Below are 25,173 nucleotides of genomic sequence, written 5' to 3' on the forward strand. Positions count from 1 at the left end.
AAAATTCTTGTTCTAAACAAACATAACAGCTGGTTACTTTTCAGCTTAAATTTTCTAAGCGGTAATTGTGCACAAGTGTTCACAATGCACAAGTACATTTGTTCATACATTAAAAATGAAAAAAACGAAGGAAAAAGAAGAACGGAATGACAAGTGCAAATATATATTTTTTTCCTTTTTAACTTACCACTATGTCCTTCCAGTGTCTGGTTCATAGACAGGTTGCTCGGAGCTGCGAGGCCCCTGACTTTCCCATCTTTTTCTGAATGTTAGTATGCGCATAGCAACAAATTATTCAAGCAAGCACAAGTCACATGTACTAAACAATGCTACTAGAAAAGTGAGCCATGCTAAAATTTCTTTATCTCAAGTCCTTTAAAATGCCAGCTTATTTTCCAAAATCCTCATGTGCAAGAAATTAAAACTCTTCACCAACAAATCCCAAGTTCTCTTCATCTTGGTAATCCATACCATACTGCAAGATGGGAACTTCCAGCTTTGGTACATTTCATTTATCATCTGTTCAAATATAGGCCCTTTTGATACATAGCACCTACTCTATTCTCAAGACAGAAGAATGCTTTATTTGGTGCATGATGAAACAGTGCACAACTTTGGTAGCAATCTGATCACTACAATCCAATAAGTTACTACTAAGCAGTACAAAATGCTCACCAAATCATGTCATATTACATGTCACTAGATTCCAACTCTTACAGTATTACTGCTGAAAATGGGGCAGAAGTATTTTAAAACTTGACATGAAGTGCCAATTAAGACAACAATACTGCATACACAGATGATGATGTACGTTAATGTTTTATTGTCTTTAAAGCCTGCGCACCAAATGTGCCTGCCACGAAAGTACTGGTTGAGACTTGCAACTTTCTGAGCAAACGCGAACACAAAAACCAAATTGTCTTTTTTTTTTTTCATTCAAAAGAAGAAAATTAAGGAGAAGAAGCAGCTTCTTAGTTACCCGTTTCTAACTTCAGCACCTTTAACAGGCCATTGTCGCCCCCACAAGCTATGTAACCATGTTCTCTGTTCCACGCTAAACACTGAATTCTTGTGTTGTTGGGGATGGCAATCTGAAAAACGAAGATAAACAAGGCAACGGTCATCATCAATTTTCGATAACACTGACTTCAACTAGTTGCACAGGCGCTCAGCTATTCCTGATAGAACGAGTCATTGTCGCAAACTGCGCTAAATATTTTCTCAGTTCACCAGGGATTATATTTTCGGTCAGAAATTACTTGCGACATGCAATTAAAGCAGTTACATCGAAACACTAGAATGAAGCGTGTATCGTGCGCGCCTGAGAACGACTGTGTATTTGCACCAATCCTTCCAATGTTTCCCGCTATTTCTCTATGTTGTCTTATTTCAAAGTTGGTTTAATGTAGCTAAAACTGTTTACATCGGGTTCCTGTTATCCTAATGTTTAACAATATTCTACCAACATGTATAATTATTCCTGTGTATATTTATTCATTTCTTATATATTTTTGTCCTACGCACTGTCCGTTGCAGTCATTCTAAGGGGGCTGTCACCCCGTCAAGCTACTCATTGCAGTAGCTTTTTGTGACTGCTCCTTTCTTTCTTGGAAAGACAAATAAAGCAAATCAATCAAATCAAATCAAATGTTTAGATTTCCGCAGAGACACTTGGATTATTTTTTGCTACAGTGTGTTATCGCACCGAACTTGACCCGCCAGAACTCTTCGAAACTTTATTAACAGAGCTGGCCCACAACTTGATTCTGGTCAGTCACGGATGATTCGTGATGCCCAGAGCCGAGGTAAGAGTTTCGCACGTTCGAGTGTCTGCTTAAACGACACGTTTAAACTGGGCACAGTTGGGATCGCGTTCAGCACAGATCACAGCACGTCTCCGCGTAATTCTTCTGAAAGCACAGAATCTCGGTTTCTATTGTACGTGCATAGACTCGCGCAAGCTTCTGTCAAACAGGTGTCATTCACCTGAGCGTGAACTTCGACCGTGGGAAAAAAAGTTGTTCAAGCTGGCTTACCTTCTTGCTCAAGTAAATGAACATGATGACCGCCTTGTGCAGCGCTGAGGGTATCGTTTTCAGTGAGATCGGGCGAAAGTAGTCATTAAACCAGCCGATCACCGATCAAAGCAGCACATCACAACAGAAAGAAGCACAAACAGCTGCCATGACGACGCTACACGCTACCCTCAAACGCAAAATATTTTAATAAAACTACAAAACACAAACTCACAATAATGCTTAAAATAACTACTTTTAAAATTTTAACAAATTGTTTGCAAATATTTATTAAAAATTTTGTTTTACGTTATAAAATTATCTTTTTGGGTTTGAGAGTTCTTATCCGGGTCTTTTTGGCCTGCTTCAGCAACGTGGTGTGAGTGTCGGCAATTTGACTCTCCCATTTGTGTCGCTGTTTCGCTGTTATTTTCTCATTGCGGAGCACATTACACTCCATTAAACGTCTGATTAGCATCTCATCGACGGTATTTTTGTTGCAGATTAGCGCACCCACGCGCGTCTTCACGATGGTCGCTCAAAAGAAACAGGTGAGGTTAAACCTAACTCCATGCTGTTTGCGTTGACATCGCCGCGCTTTTGACGCTTCTTCGCTGTGCGTTGTGCTTATTATTGTAAGTGAAAGGTGTCAGTTTGCTTGCGAGGGTTTAAACGTGGTTCCGTAATGATATGGCTTCGTGTTTTCGCTGCAAACCCGCGGCTCCAGCATGCTTACCATCGATCTCAGCCGGCGTGCCATTCAGACACTGCTGAATGTCGGTGCTTTGACTTGCCCGTTTTTAGGGGAGCGGTTTTAGGTCACTGCCAGTCTTAACTCATTGTTAGAAATTTGCGACGTGCTTAATGTGACGCCACTGCTTTGAAAAAGACGGGTTAGTCTTTGACGGTGTAATTTCTTGCTGTGAATCGGCGAGCCTGGCAATGTGCGTTGACTCAATACGTTAATGAACTCATAAGCTATCTCATCCACGAGTATTGGTGTAGCTATGCGCTTGTACGAATAGAAGCAATCCTTTTTAAATCTTGTGTCGAGCTGTTTAATCACGTATTTAACGACTAACGTCTGGACCGTAAAAGCTGCAAAGCGTATGAGCAGAGAGACTGAGCTCGTTGATAGCTTCCTAGAAAGCTTACCAAAACGTCGTCCGTCTCTTCACCACTGCAGAAAAAGGCTCTGGAGAGCATCAACTCCAGGCTAGCCCTTGTGATGAAGTCTGGCAAGTACGTCTTGGGCCACAAACAGACCATCAAGACGTTGCGGCAAGGCAAGGCGAAGCTGATCATCATCGCCAACAACACCCCTCCACTCAGGTGAGGCCTGGCAACCACTTTGTTCTAACACTTCGTAATGTGTACAATGAAAGTTCTTTCGTTTGGGTGTAGTCGTTTTGTGTTTTTCTTTTACTGTGCACAGCGTGGCACCCACACATAACGGGACAGAGGTGAGGGTGCTGGTAAACGTGATACGTTTTTACAAGGATGGTCGAGTCCATTCTAGCATTCGACCTCCAGCAGGCATGACAAAACACCCAGATGCACACGTATTGAGGAAAAAGAAAATATGACGTATCGCTGCGTCTATGTGCGTCTTTGTAATGTTTGTCACCGTGCCGCTCTGTGAACCTGCCAAACTTTCCATGCTGTTGCCTAATGAGGGCCTGTTGTCGTAAATGAGTTCAGAGTTGGAGGAATTGCTGAAGTCTACTGATCTTTTGCCACACTAGTTAGTTCGCTAGAACGATGGCTGTTAACTGTGTGCAAACTATTCATTGGCTATGAAAAGGCACTGCCTTAACGTCCTCTCGCGAATTATTCCCACTAGACTCGCGCAAGTGGCAAAATTTCATTGTCAAAATTGTTGCTTTGTGGGAAGCTGGGGCTGTGCTGGTGACAGCACAATGATGTAATGTGTTATTGGTATCTAGGTGCGCAAACCACTGTGCTGTTTAGCAGTTTGGGTACACTGTGCAGACTCTGAGAGTAGTGGTATCAGTGCGCATATTTCAGAGCCGGCAGTAGGCAGTACCGTAGCCGATGAGAAGTGTGTATTTCAACAAAGTTTTTCTTGAGAAAATGATGGTTTCGGCTGCAAGATCGTTGCTATCACAGCGGAAGAAAGACTAGAAACAAACAGAACTGCATGCTGGCGAGCATCAACTTAGCGCTGTATAAATAATGAACGAATACCAACTCGCCAAATTTACCATTCACCTTATTTTCTTTCCATACCACTTACACACTCCAGAGCCTGTTTATAGTTGTCTGCTAATGACTGGCTGGCTGATGCACCATACACGTGCATCTCACTCATCACAAAGGACCTGCATTTTCATTATGTTGCAAAGTATCTTGCCAAATTTTACTTAATGGGTACAGTTTCTGTGACTGATCTTTTAGGGATTCCTGTTTACTTTTCTGCGAGCACATTCTTCTTACCCTTTTCTGCATGCTAAACATCTTTTATTCATGCACAGGACCGTAGGAAAACCTGTGTGATTTGTTCAAAGTGTATTTGTCTTCTGTTGCTCACATTTTAAGCTCGGACTTCATTTATATCTGACTTTTATCTCCAAGCACAACTGCTGCGCATCCCTGACAGGTTCTATGTCTTAATTTCTTTTGCAGGAAGAGTGAGATTGAGTACTACGCCATGCTGGCCAAGACTGGTGTCCACCACTACACAGGGGAACAACATTGAGCTGGGCACAGCGTGCGGAAAGTACTACCGTGTCTGCTGTCCTCAGCATCACTGATCCAGGTGAGGCTCTTTGTCTCCTTCAGTCCCTGTGGAAGTTAAAACATGAGAGCAACAAAATGTCACTGAATATGCATTTTGATAATCCTCGGAATATATGACTGTACATGCTAAGTCACCATTCCACTGGCTTCAGCTGTAGCGCCACTTAAAGCTGTTTCACATGATGCGATTTGGATCGCATGCGACAGAAATTGCACTCGTTGCAGAGCTTGCAGCCTATGATTAACAGGTTGACCGTACATCGCAGTGATCAGTGCGATGTTTGGATGCCAACACACACAAAAAAAAAGAGGGGGGAGAAGGTCCATCGAAATTTCTCTGTATGGTCGCAGTTTGCTTTGGAGATGGTAGTAGTGTTTGTTGACATGCTATGCTGCAAATCAAGTGTTTTCACGCTGGCTTCGTGTGCTGATAGATGGTGATAGTACATGCCTTTGAAGTTATCCACACACACTGCCAGTTGCCGAGGTGTCACCCACAAGGCGAAATGGCCTATGGATTTTGCAATTTTCTGATTCATTGCATACACGCTACTTGCGATGCAAAAATTCTGCCATTGTAGCACAGTATTCTTTGTATGGTCATGTGCATTATGATTAAATCGCACGTCGGGAGCTGTTTAAGGAATTGCAACTTCAGTTACATGTTCTAACAGGGGCAGATGGCATGGCAGGATTCCACGCGAAGTTTCGATGTTGTGCTGCACACTCAATTCACTTGCATTCTGTTCCTGTCGTTTCTCGTACATTATTTTTCTGGTGGCTTGAATGTGCCCGTAAGAGGTTTCGCTACCTGAGCTACGTGCAGACTATATCGCAGTGTATTTTCTACAGTTGCGCATTCAACGCTGTGACCTGGAATAATCAATAATGACAATTTATTTTGAAGCATTGATACACGAGTATAATATCAATCGTTTTATCTCTTTAATATGATGAGAATTACTTTTTTCTTCTGCAGAAATCGATAAGATTACATTTTGCCAACTACATATCGGCTGCACGTTTATTACAGTCTTTTTTTAAGAGGTAATCATCGCAGTTATACAACAGACAATGTTTTGCTTGATTGTACATTTATTATTAGAGGTGGGTGAATATAAATTTTTTTGAAATAGAATGGTAAGTATAGGATATCGAGTAGTCAAATGCAGATTACAGTGGTAATATTATTGTCTAGTGAAAAAGACAGTTATCATGGAAAATTAGCATCAGTTTTAAGCACATGATCACCAATTGTAATCAAAAGAACTGCACGAATAAATAGCCTCCAAACATCTTTAGAGCCTGGCTGCAAATGAGCTTTCCGAAAATGAATGGCTGCTGTATGTCTAGCTTTCCAAAAACATTAAATAAATGAAAAAAAAAAGATCAGAAACTGTGGAAGAAGCTATTGAATGATTTGTGTGTTACAGGCATATTTAAAAGAGCCTGTTGTAAGAAAGGTTTCACTCGTAGTGTAAAGTATAAAACTGATACATCACTAGACTGCAAGAAACACAAAATGACAGACTATAAGCAAAAAATCAGATTGTCATTCAGGTTTCCACTGCAAAATGGAAAACAATGACTTCATTGCAACTTTTGTTGTTTCACTTTTTGATAATTTGTGATACTTTGTTTAACAGTCAGTTCTTGGTATATATTTCATTACTTTCGATATTCTAAAATACCAACTAGTTCATATTTGAAAATTACCCCACCCATAGTTATACATCATACTGCACAGACACGGCACCGCAGGAGACGATTGCTACAGAACTGCCTACAGCTGTGAACAGCTGCCAAGTTTCGCGCACTAAATTCCACTAAGCACTGTTACGCACTCCAAAATAAACCTAAAACTTCAGAGAACTTGTGTAATTACAAAACGCACATGTTATTTGTTCCTATTAAATGAAATTCAATATCATGACATGTAGATTTTCGCATTACATTTTGCTATTTGGCATGTAGCACAAATGTTACACAAATGCTGGCAGCCAGCGACCCTGGCAGTCACACCAGCAGCATCTCGGACGTGGGAAAAGGGCCCTCTGAAAATTGCATTTCGATGCGTGCGACCGCACAGATATTTTTGTTGCAGCCGCAGCATGTGAAACACTCTTAAGGCATTCGCATGTACAGCCCTCTTGAAAAACAGTCGCTGAGCAATTGTTCAGTAAGCAAAAATTGGTAATAGCTTTGCCCAAAATCTTTTTTGTGGCTGTCTGAGGACAGTAATTAAGCATGCTGTACAGAAGTGATAGGTCCGGAAAGCAATGCCTTGTCACATATCAACACCTACATAAAGGGAACTCTGCAACACTGTGCTTACTGCTGGTCCCCACTTACAAGCGATCTTGATGAAATCGAAGTACCATGATAACTAAATATGGTCTAGGCGACAAAGCAATTGGGAGGACCCAAGGAAAAAGATATCGCCTTACAGTGTGGCTTCACGGCATCACGGCGTGTGCTGCCGTGAAGCCACATCTAAAGACAAAATTCACGTTTATGGCGGGGGTGACTTCGAGGCTAAAGATTATGGGGGAAAAGCCTTGCCTTATATTCGAATAAATACGGTAGTTTGTGTGTGGAAAGTAAATAGTTTCGTCTTGAAGTGTTTTGTGTCTGTGTTCTGCTTCATGTAAAGACCGTCTGTAAAGGCTGGACCTCGATCATTAAACTTTCAACATTTGCACATTTAAAAGGATGCAAGCATCCCAGTCGCATGCTTTAATTATCAGATCCCCTTGGCTGCTTGAACTACATGTTTTGCATGTGTGCAGGCTTTGGAAATGGGTTTGGTTTAAGTGGAGATATTTGTGATGCTGGCAACTTAAGTTATAAGCGGTCTGCGCTGTATGTAGTTGGTCAGGAAGCTGTGGGCTAATATCGTATGATGCAACATAGCTAACAGCTATGTGCCGTCAAAGTTTGTGCTCAACAACTAACCATCGTGAAATATTTTAGTCAGTGTTGTCACACTGAAATGCAAGGCAGAGCATAACTCTTCTAACAAGTACTCCATGTGTCAGGCATTTTAAAAGGTAAAATATTTCTTTCAGTGTTGTTCTTAACTACCCGATGTAGAAATTGTCATTCTGCCTGGTTTAGAATCTTAACGAGTGACTTTCGGAGTAGCTTTGCAGCTGGATTTTATTGTGCTTTGTGTGCAGACCACATTGGTGCATGCAGAGAGTGCACTGGTGTGTAGCTGGTATTTCTGGAAAAAATTGCATGGAGTTAATATCCTGCCGTCTTTGTTTCTTTTCTCTGTTACAGGGGATTCCGACATCATCAGAAGCATGCCTACCGAGCAGTGAACTTAATTAAAACTGTTAATAGAAAAGTGTGGACTAAAGGCTGCTTATTTCGCATAGGGTGTTTTTTAATGCATGAAGTATTCGAGAAATACATTAAGGGCCTGGCCAATGCTGTGGCCGGAGTCTCTCTAGGCATGACAACTGCAGCCCCCTTCGTTAAAAAATTTGCCTCTGCGGTTGCAGCAGTGCTCTCTCTTATTGCTCATGGCGATCTTGCCGCTGTGTTTTGAACAACATTGCCTGAACTGGTTGGGAAGCGGTAATGTGTAAACTCCAGTGTGATGCAAACAGCTCAAGATATACAGTGGAATCTTGTTGATACGTTTTTCGGGATAATATGTATGCTTTATTTTGGGCCAACACCCCATAGGAGCAATGTATATTCATATGGTTGATACGATCGCGTTTTCACCTGAAATTGGATAATACAACTGCAAACTGGTATTTCTGAAACTCTTAGCTTTATGTTCAAGGGTACTAGATTAAATTAACATTCCGACTCACGAAGGGTCAGGCTAACTGGAAAGCGCACCTCAAAAGCTGCCACGGAGCAGGTTTTTCGGGCCACATGAGGGATCGGACCTGGACCGATTTAAATTGTGCCGCGCCACAGTGGCAAATGAGCGAAGGAGACCAATGAAACTGCCCCTTCAGTGACGAGTGATGCTGCTCCACATAGGATGTGCGTTATGCGGAGCAGCATCACTCGACACCGCAGAAAGCTATGCTAGCGAGTTTGTCACCGAGTAAGCCTGTTTTCTTACTTTTGGGAGCTTGCTTTGGACGATAACGTTTTATCTGGCTCCTGCGAAGATCGTATCATTGTCAATGAGATTCCATCATATGTCAATGCAATGTGTGAAACAAATAAGTACTCTTTCTTTCGTTCTGGTGTAAGGCAAGCGAATAATGCTGAGTGCTGTTCATTTATTTAGTAGAGTGCAGGTGTGCATGCAAGCGTATTCAAACTATCACATTCGTGTGCGTGTGTTCTCACTCGGAAACATAGGCACTATGCTTTGTACAACTGATTTCAGAGGTTTTTCACACAATAGTCGCATGTCTCGCTACATCCAAGCACTTGAGCAAGTTGACTGCATCATAAGAATTTGTTTTGTAATTTTATTGTCATGTGCTTGTCTTAAAAAAAAAAAGCAAACATTAAGTAGCTCTTACTCGACATTGCGTTTGTTGCAAAGATCAAAAGCGCTTAGCATCACTTAGTAGTTGAACAGTGTATTTAACACAGTGATAAATTATCTTTGTTTTGGCAATGTTTGCTTGCTATCAGTGCAGGGAGAATTGCGAAGGCATATGACAACATACGAAAGTAAGTTACAGGCGCCCTGCAGCTCTTGATTCGGATCACCATATTTGCTCTGGATATATTCTCAGCATCTAGAACACAGAGCGAAAGGAATTATGAAAATTAACCCACACTAACCCAAGTTATTGGTCAGGAATTTAAAGATACATACAAACAAATGAGTTGCTCTCCGCTCGAATTTTCGCGGCTCTAAATGCCACATTTTACTCTCCCTTTATGTCATATGGTGATACCAACAGCAATAGGACATTAGTGTAAGTTGGCACACCATGATTGCCAAGCCTGTTGATGGCGTTCCCATGGCCTCTGATGTTGGGTGGTGAGCAGTCTAATTTCAGAGGCCATGCCACCATTTTTATGGTTGCAACAGCTTCTGCGAGGTGGCTGTTGGCCTACACAAGTACTTGGCATGTTGATGTGTCATTCCCATCGTTGCAACGCCCTGCCCGTGGCTGTGTGATACTTATAATGGTGGTCAAACGTAATACCAAATCTTTTATCACAGTACTCGCAATATTGTGTGATCGTAAATTGCACATTACATTTTTAACAACTGATCATAGCATCACTCATTGACATCACGTCCTGTCTACAAAGTACACGAAATCGCCACATCGAGGTGATGCTATCTGTGCCAATCAACAAGCTTTCCCTGGCGCATTGCAGGGCCTCTTTAAAGGGGGCCTGAACCATCCCTCGAGCTTGGTGAAATAAGTCTCCGTGGGTAGCATACGCTGTTGTGAACATCTCAGCCAAGTTCAGCTGTCGTACGCGGTCCGTGGAGCTCGCAAGCGGAACACGAAATCACCTTTCTCTCAAACGCTCTCGTTTCAAAAGACCCCACGATCCTCGCTCTTTTTTGTGTGCTTTATTTCGTAGTAAAGCACACTCCAATACACGGCTGCTATTGGTCGGTGTGATCGGCTCCACCGCGGCCGCCACGAGTCCAGTGGCTAAGCGCACTGCAGCTCGCTGAGGACAGCCGCATTTGGCTTAAGTTTAGCGCTTCGTAGGCAGTAAAATCGGAAGTCCGAAATGAAATTTGAACTCTCGCCACAGTGACGTTTCCGAGGCGGAGCGTTGTGGCCCCGCCCCACTCCGCTGTAGCCTTCGCAGTGCAAGGCATTGAAGGAGAAAGGGGAGCACAGCGGAGGCCATGTTTGAATAGCAATAACTCCGCTTCTGCTGAACACGTTGATGTACTTCTTGTGGCAAAGTGATTCTGAAATAGCCTATTTTCACTTCAAATGTATTTCTCCACTTCGATAAGTGGTTCAGGGCCCCTTTAATGAGAAACTGCACATTTGTGTATGCTACTACTGTCATTCTGTCCTACTACTGTCTGCAAATTTCACTGGAATATGCAGAATTCCACAGGTTTGTTGGTCTCCATGTTTCGTATGGCACAGCAGTACTGTGTACTAGGCTTGCGGTCACAAGGCCACGCTTGCCATTGTGGAAACACGACCACCAGTAGTATGCAATCCGATAACACACGGGCGCGCAGTCACTATAGCGGGACAGGACGCAACCCTTCGTGTTCAGACTGTCCACTAGGGGTGCGATCAGCGTTGGTGTCTGGGGTGAAAACGTGAGGCTACGGAACTCCGAGCCGGGCTGGCTGTAATTCGATGGGGATGCAGAAACACTCATGATTAAGCTTTGGGTGCATAGTAAACCCAAGGGATCAGCTGCGGATCACTTAAAATTGATCCGGAGCTGCCTGCTAGTATGGAGTTTCTCATAGCACATATGTTTCTTTGGGATGTTAAATTCCATCATTCATTAATTACTGCAAGGCTCATTTCAACATCTGCAAAGGAGGAGCAGTATAACATGTTTCCACCTATGGTGTACCTCGTTGACTAGTTAAGACTGCACTTTCCTCTGATGCACGAAGACTATGGCTGATGTGCATAGTTAGAGATGAGGCCAAAATTGCACTCTGCTCAGGTGAAAGAGTACAGTACAGTAGGTGTTATGCCATCTGGTGTTTTACTGCCAAACTTAAGGACTGCAGTACAGCAATAAAAGGTGCTGTTGAATGCATGCTTCCTCTGTCATTCTTGTGTTGCAGCACTCTTCTATTAATTTTGATAATTGGGGCAGTTCAAGTACATTTCTCGGTACCTGGCGAAGCACATTCTCGAGTAAAGGAGCAATTTCAACAAGCATTCGTGGGAAGTGTTGTAAGTGCTGCTGCCAACTTGCAGCATAGCACAGAAATCTTGCAGGGAAAGCACTAGAGTGCCTTGTAGGCTATGCATGTAGTCAGGTGAGCTGGAGCACCTGCCTTCATTCACTTAAAATGCTTTGAGATACTTTTGGATACTTTATGTTATCAAAATTTTCATCTTCACCATTTGGAAATGCGTGTTTCTGGTGGCAGTTGGATTCAAACCTAATTCTACCTACAAAATGCAACTAGGCACTGTGATAAATTTTGTACATTCTCTAACATGGTTGTGGATTGCAGAAATCCTTCAGTGCTTGCCCTGGTAGCCCACATGTAGGCTTTTAAAATTGTAATCGAGGATGTGCTCAATGCAATTTAAAGTCCAAGTTGAAGCGTGCAGTCTGGCAAGTTCACCTGCGCATTGTTGGCATGCCCACGTGAATGCTCCAACTGGGTAACATTTAGTTGGAAACCATGTATAGTGCTGAAAGAGGCAAATACTTGCATGATTGTGGGGGGGGGGGGGGTCCCGGGAGTGCACAGTGGACTTGCTTGCAAGTGCATATTTTGTTTAATGCTTTTTTTCTTTGCTTTTTTCTGGAACATGCTCAGACCTGCATTGACGATGCTATTGCTCTGGCCTAGTTAGTAGATAGCCTAAATTGCTTGCAATCTGCTGACATTTGGCATTCTTAGAGTTTGAAAGACCTCTATTTTAGTGGATGGACCCTACTCCGTGTATACACAAGGTATATGGTACTGGCACTGTCTGCTATTGGTCCACTTCTGTAACTTATATTCTGTTTTATCCTGGCAACTGAAGATTCTCCAGGTGGTGTTAGGTGCTGTGGTTTGCAAGTTTCATCTTGGCAACTGATCTGGACACATTGTAGTACCAGTATAAACAATTTGCATGCACTGACTCGAATTTGTTGTCTGTAACCAAATGAAGTTCATCAAAGTAGACTTTCTGGCCCTGCCCCCCTCCTCTTCTGTTGCAGTGCTTGCCTACAATTACGCAGAAGTCGGCACATGGGAGAGGAAGCGCTTCCACTGTTGACACTGCATGCTGATGGGTCAGTGAGGGCGTAGCACGATTTAAGCGCAAACAATTGCAAACGGCCTGCTATGAAGGCTAGGGTGCTTCTTCTGCACAGGTCTTATTTGGCCATTTGCCTCTCCCGCTCGTTTTATTATATATTGATTGGGGAAAGTCTTATCGCACCCACACGTACTTTTCAGCAGAAGGATGGCGATGGTCACGTTTAGTCATGCGTAATCTTGTTAGCGTGCTATTATCACTTTGAAGGGTCTGTCCGTGCATTCCATTGCCCCGTGTTTGTATTTTTCTGGCGTGAGAACTTCTATGTCTACCTCGCTACGAAAAGGAACACTTAAAATAGTTCAGCGAGTTGAGAAAGTCAGGAAAGGGGTGCACTATTCAGTGGGGCCACGCGGCTCGCGGGCCGCTTGTTTGAGACCCCTGATGTACACCATAAACGCGATTGTTGGGCAAAGATAGCAGACATTAAAAACGAGAAAGCAAGAGAATCACACCCCAAGAGGGAAGACAAGAACGTTGCATTTTTGTAATCAACATGCAGCGTGAGACATTGTTTTCATTTAGCCATGTAAGTAAAATCACAAATTTCTTTTCTTGGAAAAATCTAATAATTTGTCAGATCAAACAATATTGTGGAAAAGCGAAATGGCAAAGTGCTGGTGCACGATTGAATGAAAGGAAGATGCAATATGGCAAGATACTGATTTTTTTTTTTTTTTTCAGAATAGTTTTTTTGCGCTAATATTTGTACTATCGCAAGAAAAAAGCGTCGAGGTTGTGGCATCGGCACACAGTGCTCTTTTCTTTTTTTGTGCACTCGTGCAACGTGCCATTGGTGCATGCACTGTGGAAATCGCACTTGTGCGTTGGACCAGGTTGTATTTAATTTGATACCCTACTCAAGTTACTGTAACATAATTAGTTTTGTAACTTGCATTTACATTTGTTAAGTAGTTAATATTCTAATTACTTTTTGGTGTGTTGACAAATGACAGAAGTACGAGTATATACATAGGAATTTGTTATGACTGACCTTAAAGTAAATGTTAACTTCTACCTAAATTTGTACATTCTAATGAATTTAAGAAAACTGTAGTGCAGTGTTGTGGGCAGCAAATAACCAAGAAATGCGTGCTTAGATTATAGGGCGCGTTAAAGGAACCCCAGGTGGTCCAAATTAATCCTTATGGCATGTAAAACCAGAGAATTTAATTTTAAACTTTTGGTGTGCTGGATGTCTTTCTGAAGTGCAATGAATTAAATTTCTGTGAAGTAGCACATAAGCAGGCCTTAAAATGAAATAATATTTATTGGAAATATATTTGCTGAGCATTTTATTTATTTTTAATCTAACATGCTAATTGATGATTTCATTTGGATAACTGTATTGTTCGTCAGGCAACATGGCCTTTTTGATGTCTCATTGTCCCTTGAAGACATCGTGTAATCACATCGTAGTCCTCTGAATCGGAGTTCATAAGAATTTTTTGAATTTCTGCATCATTAAAACAATACTTGGCTTTTTGTGCTGGTTTGTCACGTTGGAAAACGAGACGCAAGCAACACCAACAGTCAATAAGATTTGTTGCACAATCTGTCATATGAAATGAATACCTAGCATAAAACTTTAGTTTAAGCAACTTCTGAGTAAAAGGCTTGTGTCTACGGATGTTTCATGTTCACAAATTCATTTCTAGCACAGCCAGGGTGTGCATCAGCAGCCAGACGAATGTACTCGCGCATGGCACTTAAAATCATTGACAGTTTATCATAATTTGACTCTGAAATGCAGCCACTGTGATAAACACTAATGAAGAGAGGATAAATCAATTTCACAAAGAGTTGCACCACCACTGCCATAAAAGATGCTAGTAGTAGTAGTCTTTAGCAGGCTGAAGGGCAACTATGATAAGAAGTATGTAGTGTTGTAGAATGACAAACCTGCTCAGCCCTCAAAAGGCCGGAAGATTATAATGAAAAGATGCTACAACGGGAGTGGGGTTGACAAGGTGTGCCTCCTACTTGCCTCTGAAATTCACAGGAAAAATCCACATTAACATTACGCCCTTCATTACCCTCAATGTGTCCTTGAACCCAAGTGCAGCAGAAAAGCGGCGAAGGCTACTGTCACTACGGTTCTGGCAGGGCTGCTATGCATGCACTCTGAACGTGGTGAAATCAGTCTAATGTAATTTATTGGAAGCCTTCGCCAACAAATCTAATTTCGCTAAAGATAGTCCTCATCTGCCCAGGTACCCAAACCAATCAGATAAGAGTTGCACTAATAATTTGAACGCTCTCAAAGTAGTCTGTAAGTCACTGGAAGCAGTGAGAAAGGTGCATAAAGGCACGACAATCAGTGATGACCACTGCAGACTCTGCTGATGAATATTAAATTATGGAGGGATAGAAATATATTGCCAAAAATTCTGCAATTAAAATGGGTATGAAGTCTGGAAGCAAATAAAAAAAAAAGAAACAGTTGAGATTATATAGGGACATACGCCACAGGTCCTTGCTTTGCAAGGCGTCAATCGCAATAGCATTAGTTGTAGGGTTCATGAAACCTTGACAAAATAGCATTTAACATACGGTAGGATAGGAACATTAAACTGCCAAGAAAAATGTGTCGAACAACGGGAGGAAATTAAAAATGTCGCTGGCCCACCACTATGCTTTGCAAGACGTCAGTTGCAATAACAACACTAGCTTATGTGTTATAAAGTAATCTTGCAGAATATCACTTAATATATACGGTAGCATAAGAAAGAGCTTTGCATTGTTAAGTAAATGTCATCAATGTTAATATGAAGGGTAATGAAAATATCACTGGCAGACTACTATGCCTTGCAAGGTGTCAGTTGCAATAACCACAATAGTTGATGCATATGTGTTCATAAGGTAATCTTGCAGGATAACATCTAATGTATGGTACGATAGGAACTTTTCATTACTAAGGAAAATGTCTATCTGGACCTCGAGGAGCCACCTTGCAAATCCAAATGTTCAATGAACTGGCGAAAGTTAGCAAAAAGAAATACTCGAGGTGTGTAGAAGTGAGGCCAGTGCAAATTGGAAAACAAACCAGGAGCATCTTATAGGGTTTTTGTATATTTAAAAAAAAAAAATTGTACAACTAGAAATCGAAACAGAGTTAAAGAGAAGGGGTTCTTGCTTCCAGGTATAAAACTATTTGTTACAAATTTAGGTAGCTCTAAATGCAATCACAAGATGTGCCTCTCTGGTTAGCAGGACTGTGTGATACAGAATACAGCTACGCTCCTCTCAGTCTAAATACTTTGACCAACAGGAGCACTGTCAGTCATGACACAGGCAAGCATTAAGCACCGTCGGAAAAAAGAGCAACACTGTTTCAGACCAGAGAGCAAAACCAATGCTTTATTCGCACATTGATTTCAATTGCAGTCCAATCACATATCAACTGCACTTCACGGATTCTTGTGTTCATATTTTATTTGTTATCACTCCGCACATTCTCTCTTGTCAAAGGCACCCATGACATCACTCGACAGGTTCTGAGTTCACCAGAAAGCATGTACACTTTTGCACGTCTAAGTAAACATATGGAAGTTGACACCATAAATAGTATACCCACCAAGTCACAATGCAAGGAAAGGGAAAGAAAGTTGTGCAGAGAAAAGCGAGTGATATGATCAGAGCTCTTCATGGAGGGTGGATTTTGAAGAGACAGTGTTGGCTCATCGCACATATATATATTGTTCCGATTTCAGTTTGTTCCATCCTTCTTTTTTTCTCAGACAAGTTAATAGAGGGACACCTATTAAGTTACGTGAACCTCGACAGGTGCTGGAAGCCACATGTAATACTTCAGGGATGTTCATTAGTTTGTTCACATCACCTAACGTGAACTGATGTGTAACTATTTGGATGAATAAAGAAGCAGAGCTATTGAATAGGACGTACATACACCAGACAACACGGCTAGGCAAGTGCTGCTGTAGTCTGTTGTATGTCCTTCTTAAGAGCGCCATTTATTCATCCAACTGGTCCGAATTGGCACTGTGCTGACGTATATTTCAACGATTTATAGGTCCCCAACATCTTTTGTCAAACAAATTTGTCCAATGAAATGAGTAATTTTATACAAACAAATAAATGACTCAACCAGACAGGCATATTCAAACAGCCACAGAAAAGGGAGCGTTGTAGAACTGTACCATGCCAACCTCAAGCATTGCAGATTCTAGTGGCATCACTGATTCAAGTTCAACTTAATTTGAACAAGCTCTGCTAGCTGTTAGAAAAGTGCACGGTGCTTAGTTCTTTCTTGTGTTTTTGCTAACTCGCATTTTTCACTGCAAAAGTGGCATTTTCTTTCACGTGGCTCCTTGTCAGTTTGTTTTCACTCCAATCCATTCGATTACCATTCCGCTTTCAACTCTTTGTGACTTTTAATAGGCTTTCATAGGCAGGTTGGCAGTATACGTTGCAAATAAAGTAAGTTAGTAGCTGCCTAACTTAAGCAGCAGGCAGCGCTATTTATGAATGCAGATAGTTAGCGTATTGCTAAAGAACCAGCTTGCGTCACCCTAATGTTTTGCCACATACTGCAGTCCACCTTGGAGAGCTCCGAGCAAAATATTATGTTCACTGGGAGGAGGTGCCCAAATTCGAGAAATAGTTCTGCCCTGCTGCACATATTGCAACATAAGCGTGTACTTCATGCTTGTCAAATGGACTGAAAGCTGTGTGAGAGCTATAGCCAAGCATTGGCCCTATATAAATAACACAGGCTATCCTTATTACATTGCCTAATACCTGGCAGGAATTTTGGGTTGGCTGCATGCTGATTCAGATGTCTTTTATGTTGCTTGTTTTTTATGGGGATGCTGCAAGCAGGCATGGAAGATGCTCATGTATCCATGCACTGCCTCTGCATATATGAACAGATTGTTTATCCAAAGCAGCGCCGTTCTCGCATAGAAAATTTCTTGTATCTGGGAGGCTCCAGCTTCCGAGCAAGGTGCACAACAAACTAACTGGCCAATATGCACGGCCAGACAACTCCAGAAGAGACAGTGCGCATGAAAGTTGGACCAAAGTATGTGAAAGAGCGAAGACTCAGCAGAGAAAAACAGCACTTATACGCACAAGGTTACGCAAATAAACAAAATCTATACAGAAGGGGGAAAAAAAAAAGGATACTCATGGAGCATAACGACCTCACAGGAGCACGACTAGATTCGCTAGACACTGGGGAACCAAATGGGGATTCGGCCATCAAGCCGCGCATTCTCCATCACCAAGAAAACCCTTGTCAACTCCTTGTTTTGCTGCTCAGTGTCCTCTGGTGTGACTGATTCCAGAATTCCCCCAGCTCTGTGATGGTAGACAAAAACTGGCCCTCCGACATCCCAAGCAAGCTTATGTACCGTCCCTGAAGGGAATGATTAACGAGAAAAGGCGACTAAGACAGTGCAAGCGAAGATTTGTCATAAAAGCCATTACAATTACTCACTGCACAAAGAAACAACAGCACATGCACAGTTTTATGCAACAACAACAGCAGTAGCAACAACAAAAGTGAGCAACCACGGCACATTTTGGGGGTGGGGCAGACGAGACTACCAACTATTTTGGAAAGGATGAGACTGACATCAGAGCGCAGCAACTCGTCCAAACAGTTTCAATGTGATTGGTAAAATCACTCCAGCCTGTGTGCAACACTTCAGGCTAGTAAGTTAACTTTTCTCATGTCATTTAGTGAGGCTCCATCAATGGAAACTGCACACTATTTTTCTTAGTCTCCAGAATTGTATTGCCAACAAAAACTGAAAGCAACCTTGTTGAGAGCTTGAACATTAAAATTTGTGCCTCTTTCATACCTACAGCCCAGTAAAGTAGATGGAAACTTGAAACTTGGTGCATTTGAGCATTTTAGCGCAACAAAAGTTTATCTTGCAGTCTCTCTTTTTCCACACATGAAAATGACAGGTTTATTGCGGTCTTTGAATAAGAAAAAAAATCAATAGAGAACCAAATAACAAAATATATGAATAGCAAGATTTTCACTTTATCAGAATGTTCAACTAGCATTGGTCTACCTCAAAAACAAACGTGCCCCCTTTATTTCTTCTTTTTTCCTGTTTTCTGCATGATTGAATAGTACGCACAAAAACCCCAACATTGCAAGTTAGAGATGAGTCTTGTTTAGTCTTATTTACATCTTGTCCATCCAGGAAAAAGAGCTTAGTAGTTTAAGCATGCATGTTTATGCATGTTTAAGCAAACAAACAAGCACTGTTATTCGTAAACTGAGGAGAAAGCATTTTATCTTCGCATAAAACGTCCTGTGTTTACTCTTACATAACTGCAAAAACTTGGTATGTAGGTATATTCTACTTGTTGAGCACATTTCTTCGGGTTTGACTGCATTGATTTAAAAGCTTTACTCAACACTGACGGTTATACATTCACTTTTATTTGTTATAAGGATGCTTTTGGCTTTGACCCCATCTCTAGTTCTCCAACACAATAGCCAATATTGTTGCTCTTTTTCGTAATAATAAAGAACACAAAAATTAAACAGCTGACAGCCATGATTTGCGTATTGCGTTAAAAGCCTTTGCAGTCACTAGGGGCTTTTTCCCCAAACTTCTGCACAGATTTGTACGGTAATAATAGTGGTTTCAGGCCACTGGCAAAAGGCATGACGGCAAAGGTACAACTACTACTAACTATCCTAAAGTTAAACATATGACGCATACATTGGCTGGTCCACTTATTTTCTGCGAAAGGGTTACATTTTCTGTCCACCACCTGTATGTAGTAAATGCATTAATGACTCTTCCATGTTTATAGTTATGCTTCCTGGAAATCCAAGATCCTACACTGACAATGATTCGTGTTTTATAGCATTACTCCGGCACATTTTTTTCTTCTCAGCCTCGCCTTGACACACGACTGTGAGGTGCCTAAAAGCCTTCGACATGTTTCCGAAAATCGCCCTCTGTCTCCTTTCGCTAAGTTTAGCGACCCATTTTAACATGAGAGAAGGTAAGGCGAAGCACTGGCACATATTAAGATGGCCTCGCTCCTTCCATGGTGGCACACCTGTGACAGCGTCAGTTCAGTCTTTTACCTACGAGTCAAGGCTTTCTTGAGTTCTATTATGCAGAAGTTGTTTCTGTCAAGAAACTGGCATGCACAGTGAACGGTGTATAGCCCTGTCTTACTGTATAGCTTAACCTAAAATGTAACCCGGAGGAAAAACAGAAATACGGTTGAGATTTATAGCACATTTCCTCTCCTCGTTGCATGACATACTAACCAGCATCTGTACACATGACTTTAGCTTGCATTTGTTAACAGTATAGATGCACACATCCTGCCAGGACCTCTCACGAAGGCTATGGCCCTCTTTCACAACGCATTTGAGAAGCGAGCAATGATTATAAAAAAAAATTGGTCAAACAAACATAAGCAAGGACCTAGATCTAGCTTTTCATAAGCGAATACTATCATTGGAGCTGTTGCTCGCAGCAACAGTGTAAATGCATGGAAAATATTTTGTAGTAAACTACAGCACATGATATCGCATCCAAAGTTCTGGTTACACAAAGCGATGTTCCTATGTTGACGCTGCATTGATGATGTACTCTATAGGCTTCTGGAACCTGATGACACAAGAGTGAGGACCTATAGGGGGTATCTTTTTTTAGAGAAGGTTTATGGGGGGCTAGTCTTGCCGTATTGGATAAGGAAAGCGACAACAGCGAAAGAACATTGCCGTTACACTGAGACAGAACACATGACACGACGCTGCGGTCAACACGGCGACTATAATACAAAGCTGTACGTATTTCACGCGAGACTTCAACAGCACTGCAACGCCACATGCTGCTGTACAGCTCGAAAGTGCACCGGGAAGTGCCACAATGCAAATCCCCTCACTTTTCACTCTCCCACACACTTTAGCCTCAGTCTGTGTATACAGGACTACATGCTCCTGCAATACAGGCCTTGAACAAGAAAAGCAAAACACTTTTTTGCACGCCCTTTGCTTTTCAATTAAAGTGCGCAGTATGTATTTATTTACAGGTCGCAGTTTACAGTGCGATGCGCAGACTTTGCATACTAAAAATGACTCGGCATTATCGGCACTACAATGAGCTCATGATTGTATGATCCAACATGTACGCAGCTAGCCTCATGGCCAGTTTAGCGCATGCGGGACCTCCTGAATATGTGGTTGCACCAGTGTTTGAAAACTTGGTGTTTAGTGGGGCTGCTCGCAAGCATAGCATCAGCTGGGATGTGTTATATTTTCATCAACTATAGGAGCAGCAAACTGGATGCAATCCTAGTGCCTTTAATTCCTTCTCCCCATCCACTCTGTCACTAACTCATTCTGTGCCTCTTCACACACTGTTTCTCTCTGCGAATGATGTCGTAATGTGTCTTAAACATGCGTCTTAAATCACCAGCTGTACATTAACCTCTGAAAAACCCAACTACGAGAGTGTCTATGCACTGTCGAGTACAAAGGTGACCTTATAATGCAGGCTTTGCAATTGGGATCACAACAACTTGGCGCAAAAGAAACGCTTCAAAGCGATGATATCGTGAGTGTCACACACAGAGCCACAACCTGTAGCTGATTTGAATCACTAAATCAGACAGATTGATGATTGGTGACAGGACATATTGAAGATGGCTGGCACTGCGATGGAATTATGAAGCCAAGACTCTACAAACAGCAAAAATTATAGGGTAACTGGTTTTGGATGCAAAGTAGGGAGAATGGCAAATAGTGTACTTTATGAAATGTCTAATGTGGCTTAATTTTTCACCAGCCACATTTTTTCTACTGATACCATTATACAACGCTGAAGCTGAAAGTGGGAAGTCTTGCACAGGCAATAACCACCTCGGGCAGCATAAAACAATAATCTCAAGGTTTCTTTTCACATATACCACCAGCTTGTAAGACCATCACAGGAATTTCGGTAGATCAATAATGTCGCTGAAGGTTGTGGGTTGTGTAGTGCGTACGACATCTTCTTGACGAGGAAGTGCACACAATTAAGGACTGTCACGCAAGAAATAAACGCTTGCGCACATACGCATGTTAAATGACAAAGGATTGTTGTAGGGATAAAATATCCAACAGAGTTTCTTGCATCAAGTACACTGTTGAGCTGCCAGATGATGCTCACTGCCTTGTATTCGAGGCCTCTCATTGTACACTGCCCAACTCTGCCATCATTACAATGTGCAGTTAGGCCTAAATATAAGGCCTTAAATGCTAAAAAATTCTTTTGGAGGCTTATTCGCAGCGTGACATAACGCCTCTAAAGCATGTTCACACCGGCAAAAAAAGAAAAGATAGAAAGGAAAGAAAGTGGCATAAATGTGTGCTTCACTAACCTGTGTGGAGAATGGTAATTATTCTTCAGTCATGGGTCTAACATGGGCATTATAGCCATGGGACCAACATGGGCATTTTAGCGCTGAGCCTATCAAGCTAGGTGGATGAGAGGTAGATTCCATATCTTTTTGGTGAGCTGCGCTCGATACCAAATGATGGCAGTTCAATGTAAATTGACTTTTCTTGTTATGTGAGATGATGAATACAAATGCCCAGCAGAATAGTTGCCGTTATCTCACTTAATGGATACCATGAAAAAAAATAGGACAGGGAAAGGATGTTGACCAGTAATGGCTTTTTCATTGCAGGAGCATTGTACCGCTAGCTTGCATCTGCCTTTTTCTTTTTTTTTGCTGGTGTGGTCATGCCATAAATTAATGCAGCTAGCCACAAGAGACAAGTGCATGGTTTATCGGTGTGTACATATGGTATAGATATATATGTTAGGTCTAGGTTTACTGAGAGCCCACATTCAAGTCACATACGAACAAAACAAGATAAAGTAAGTAGGCTGCAAACAATGCAGTAGGCCAACGGCAAATGGGATGTGCCCTTTTCGCTGCAAATACATTTTGGGCATCTTCGCCGTTCATGACGCAGCAACAAAAAGAGGTGGCGGAACAATCTCTTCACTCTATGTGCAGCTGATCGGTTGCGAGCAGCTTGCCCGTCTGCCCTGGACAAGCTGGCGTCACAGGATGGGTGGCAGGAAAGTGCCGGAGTCCTGGAGAGGATCTCCGTGGAACTTGTGACCATTGCTGAGGCTACCGCAGTGGCTCCCAGAGCTGCTTGGCAGAAGCGCTGCATACAAATAAACATTCAGAGAAGGATTTACATGACAGAACTTTGTCTTGCTGGTAATACATTACGAACACACTCACAGCGCAAGAACAGAACGCAAATACATTCCTTCTTAGAATTTCTTTTCTGTCATGCAACTCAGTACTATGACAATGTACAGGCATTTTTGAACTTAACAATTCGACATTATTCGTGCCCTGATGTCAGAATTTGTTTATGCCAAGGTAAACTGAAATATTATTGTCAGTAACTTTTTTAAATACCCATAGAAATAGAATGTTGTTTGTTTCCCTCATATTTTATTTTAGGCTGTGGTGCTGTCTAACCTGTGTCGTGAAGACAACTGGACTCAGGCAATTTGACGACACACACACTGCTTTCCAAACCCTGTGTTTTCCCAAGACCATGCGACTTCTAGCTACTTAAGTAGCACTCACGCATAATGTGTGACACCTCAGCCAGCAGGCTTTCTAAACGGTCTCATTCTTGCATTCATATAAGTTAACCAGGCTTGCTTGACTCCACTCTACCAGGCAGTGCCCCAATGAAACACTTAATTATCAGTGTTGTCTGCTCACCAGACAGCAATAGCATATCATTACAGACTTTGATTCTGTCTCCTTGAAGCTACCTTTTTTTTTTTGCCATCTATGTCAAGATTAGAACAGTGGTCACTGTTCAGCAAAGACAGCAATGCCTTTGCTGAACATAGCTGTCTATGGAAAGATTTGGAACACACCCGTAGCTTACAATCTTTGTCCATTGTACCAACCCATTTTTGCTTTGTTTTATTTTGCACTTTGCAAAATGATACCTTATGTGACTGTTAATGCTACCACATCTGACACCATAGCCAGCTGTGCTCATGCTATCTGATCTGCAATGTGTATGTGCAGGATGCAGCTGAGAAGAGTGTTGATTGTAATGGTAGCCTGCAGTAACACTAGGCTTTATGCCTAGGTTTGTCTGCATTTTTATTGATGTATGTATTGTTGATAGCCCATCTTATCCAATGCCCCAAATAGAGGCCTGTAAGGTACTTTGACTAAACAAATTTTTTTATTGCCTGTCCACCAGAAGTGACCAGAAAAAGATTTAGACATCAATTGGAATACAATGTTTGTAAAATTATCTGTCCATGGCTGACAAGGCACTAGGGTGGGACCGATTGCAAATAGGCAATTACATGATTCATAGCACGAAGAAGCAAACAGGGTAATTCATAAATTTTATCGGATTAACAGCTAGGATATGCAAGCAAACTATCATATCCCCTACGTGACCGTACGACACGGGCGTCAGTGATAAGCTATCATTAAGAACATATATCAAGTAGCATTACATATCGCATCATAAAGCAAATATTAAATAGCATTACAAATTAAGTGGCATGTGATTGGAGAAATGAAGGAATTTAATAACAGTGCATAACAGCTAAATTAATATATGGGAGAAAGAAAGCTTGCAGGCACTGCTTGAACTTGACAGGACAAAAAATGTGACAATGACTGTACAGATTACAACAAACAAAGGTTGTATGCGCTGTCTGCATGAATATGTGCATAAGAACCTCCCTGAGAAGACAGTTTCCATAAAACATCATCTCCAGATTTATGGAGGTTGAGTGCAACAGAGAACTTTGTTAATTTTTAGGACTTCCATTTCTTACTCTTACCCTCAACCAGCGACTTCCAATTGGAACCTATTGGAACCAAATGACTCATCAAGTTCCATAAAAACCAACTGGCATTTAGTTTCAATTCCAATACAATTTTCAGAACATATATGCATAACCTTAGCATGCTACTATGACTTACAATGCCAGAAAGCTTTATCTGTAACAGTGCTAATTGTCGATGGGCCTAATCCATATTCATATCAGCCTGATCAGCAAGTACTATCACACTCATACAAATTATTTTTGGATTAGTTATATGTACCCAATGCAAATTCCTGTCGGACTAATAAACACTTGTACTTAATATAAAGTCCCATCAGATTAATAAATATCTTATACATCAAATACAAAAATTTATTAGACTAATACAGATGTGTAGCAGTATTCGAACTTTCACTACACTCTAAAAAAATGTTTACCCCCTTTCGGGCATATATTGTCTCCAAGCAATAATCATCATCTGTCTTGCTTGCATTTTAAAAGTGACGCTTTTCTGGCTGGTGCTGTAGTCTGGCTGTTCTCTAACCAAATAAGCCAACCATTCACAGCGGAGGGCTCACGCCGCTTGGTTCCTTGCACCACCACCAGATGGCATTCGCATCCACTGCAGCGGCG

At 41.7% G+C, this 25,173-nt stretch overlaps 3 protein-coding genes across 3 annotated transcripts in view; 1 reads left to right on the forward strand and 2 right to left on the reverse strand.

The window, feature by feature from the left end:
• Nucleotides 1-2,258, reverse strand: part of LOC119450499 (WD repeat-containing protein 35-like) — an 83,718-nt gene extending 81,460 nt beyond the window's left edge. Inside the window, exons 1-3 of the mRNA XM_049666519.1 lie at nucleotides 2,037-2,258; nucleotides 980-1,091; nucleotides 188-262 (exon numbers count right to left, since the gene is read on the reverse strand). Of these exons, the coding sequence (XP_049522476.1) occupies nucleotides 188-262; nucleotides 980-1,091; nucleotides 2,037-2,060 (211 nt within the window). The 5' untranslated portion in view covers nucleotides 2,061-2,258. The remainder of the gene's footprint in view (nucleotides 1-187; nucleotides 263-979; nucleotides 1,092-2,036) is intronic.
• A 93-nt stretch (nucleotides 2,259-2,351) lies between these two features.
• Nucleotides 2,352-8,127, forward strand: LOC119450501 (60S ribosomal protein L30-like). Its single transcript, XM_037713976.2, is given in 7 exon segments — nucleotides 2,352-2,394; nucleotides 2,519-2,566; nucleotides 3,202-3,347; nucleotides 4,662-4,719; nucleotides 4,721-4,771; nucleotides 4,773-4,794; nucleotides 8,061-8,127. Coding segments are annotated over 6 exon segments (339 nt in total). The 5' UTR covers nucleotides 2,352-2,394; nucleotides 2,519-2,545; the 3' UTR covers nucleotides 8,102-8,127.
• Nucleotides 8,128-16,038: 7,911 nt separating this feature from the next.
• LOC119450500 (dual specificity tyrosine-phosphorylation-regulated kinase 4-like) overlaps nucleotides 16,039-25,173 on the reverse strand; it is a 220,713-nt gene continuing 211,578 nt past the window's right edge. The window contains exon 13 of the mRNA XM_049665926.1: nucleotides 16,039-22,880. Within this exon, the coding sequence (XP_049521883.1) occupies nucleotides 22,771-22,880 (110 nt within the window). The 3' untranslated portion in view covers nucleotides 16,039-22,770. The remainder of the gene's footprint in view (nucleotides 22,881-25,173) is intronic.

Source organism: Dermacentor silvarum, chromosome 4, assembly GCF_013339745.2.
Source record: "Dermacentor silvarum isolate Dsil-2018 chromosome 4, BIME_Dsil_1.4, whole genome shotgun sequence".
NCBI classification, from domain to species: Eukaryota; Metazoa; Arthropoda; class Arachnida; order Ixodida; family Ixodidae; genus Dermacentor; species Dermacentor silvarum.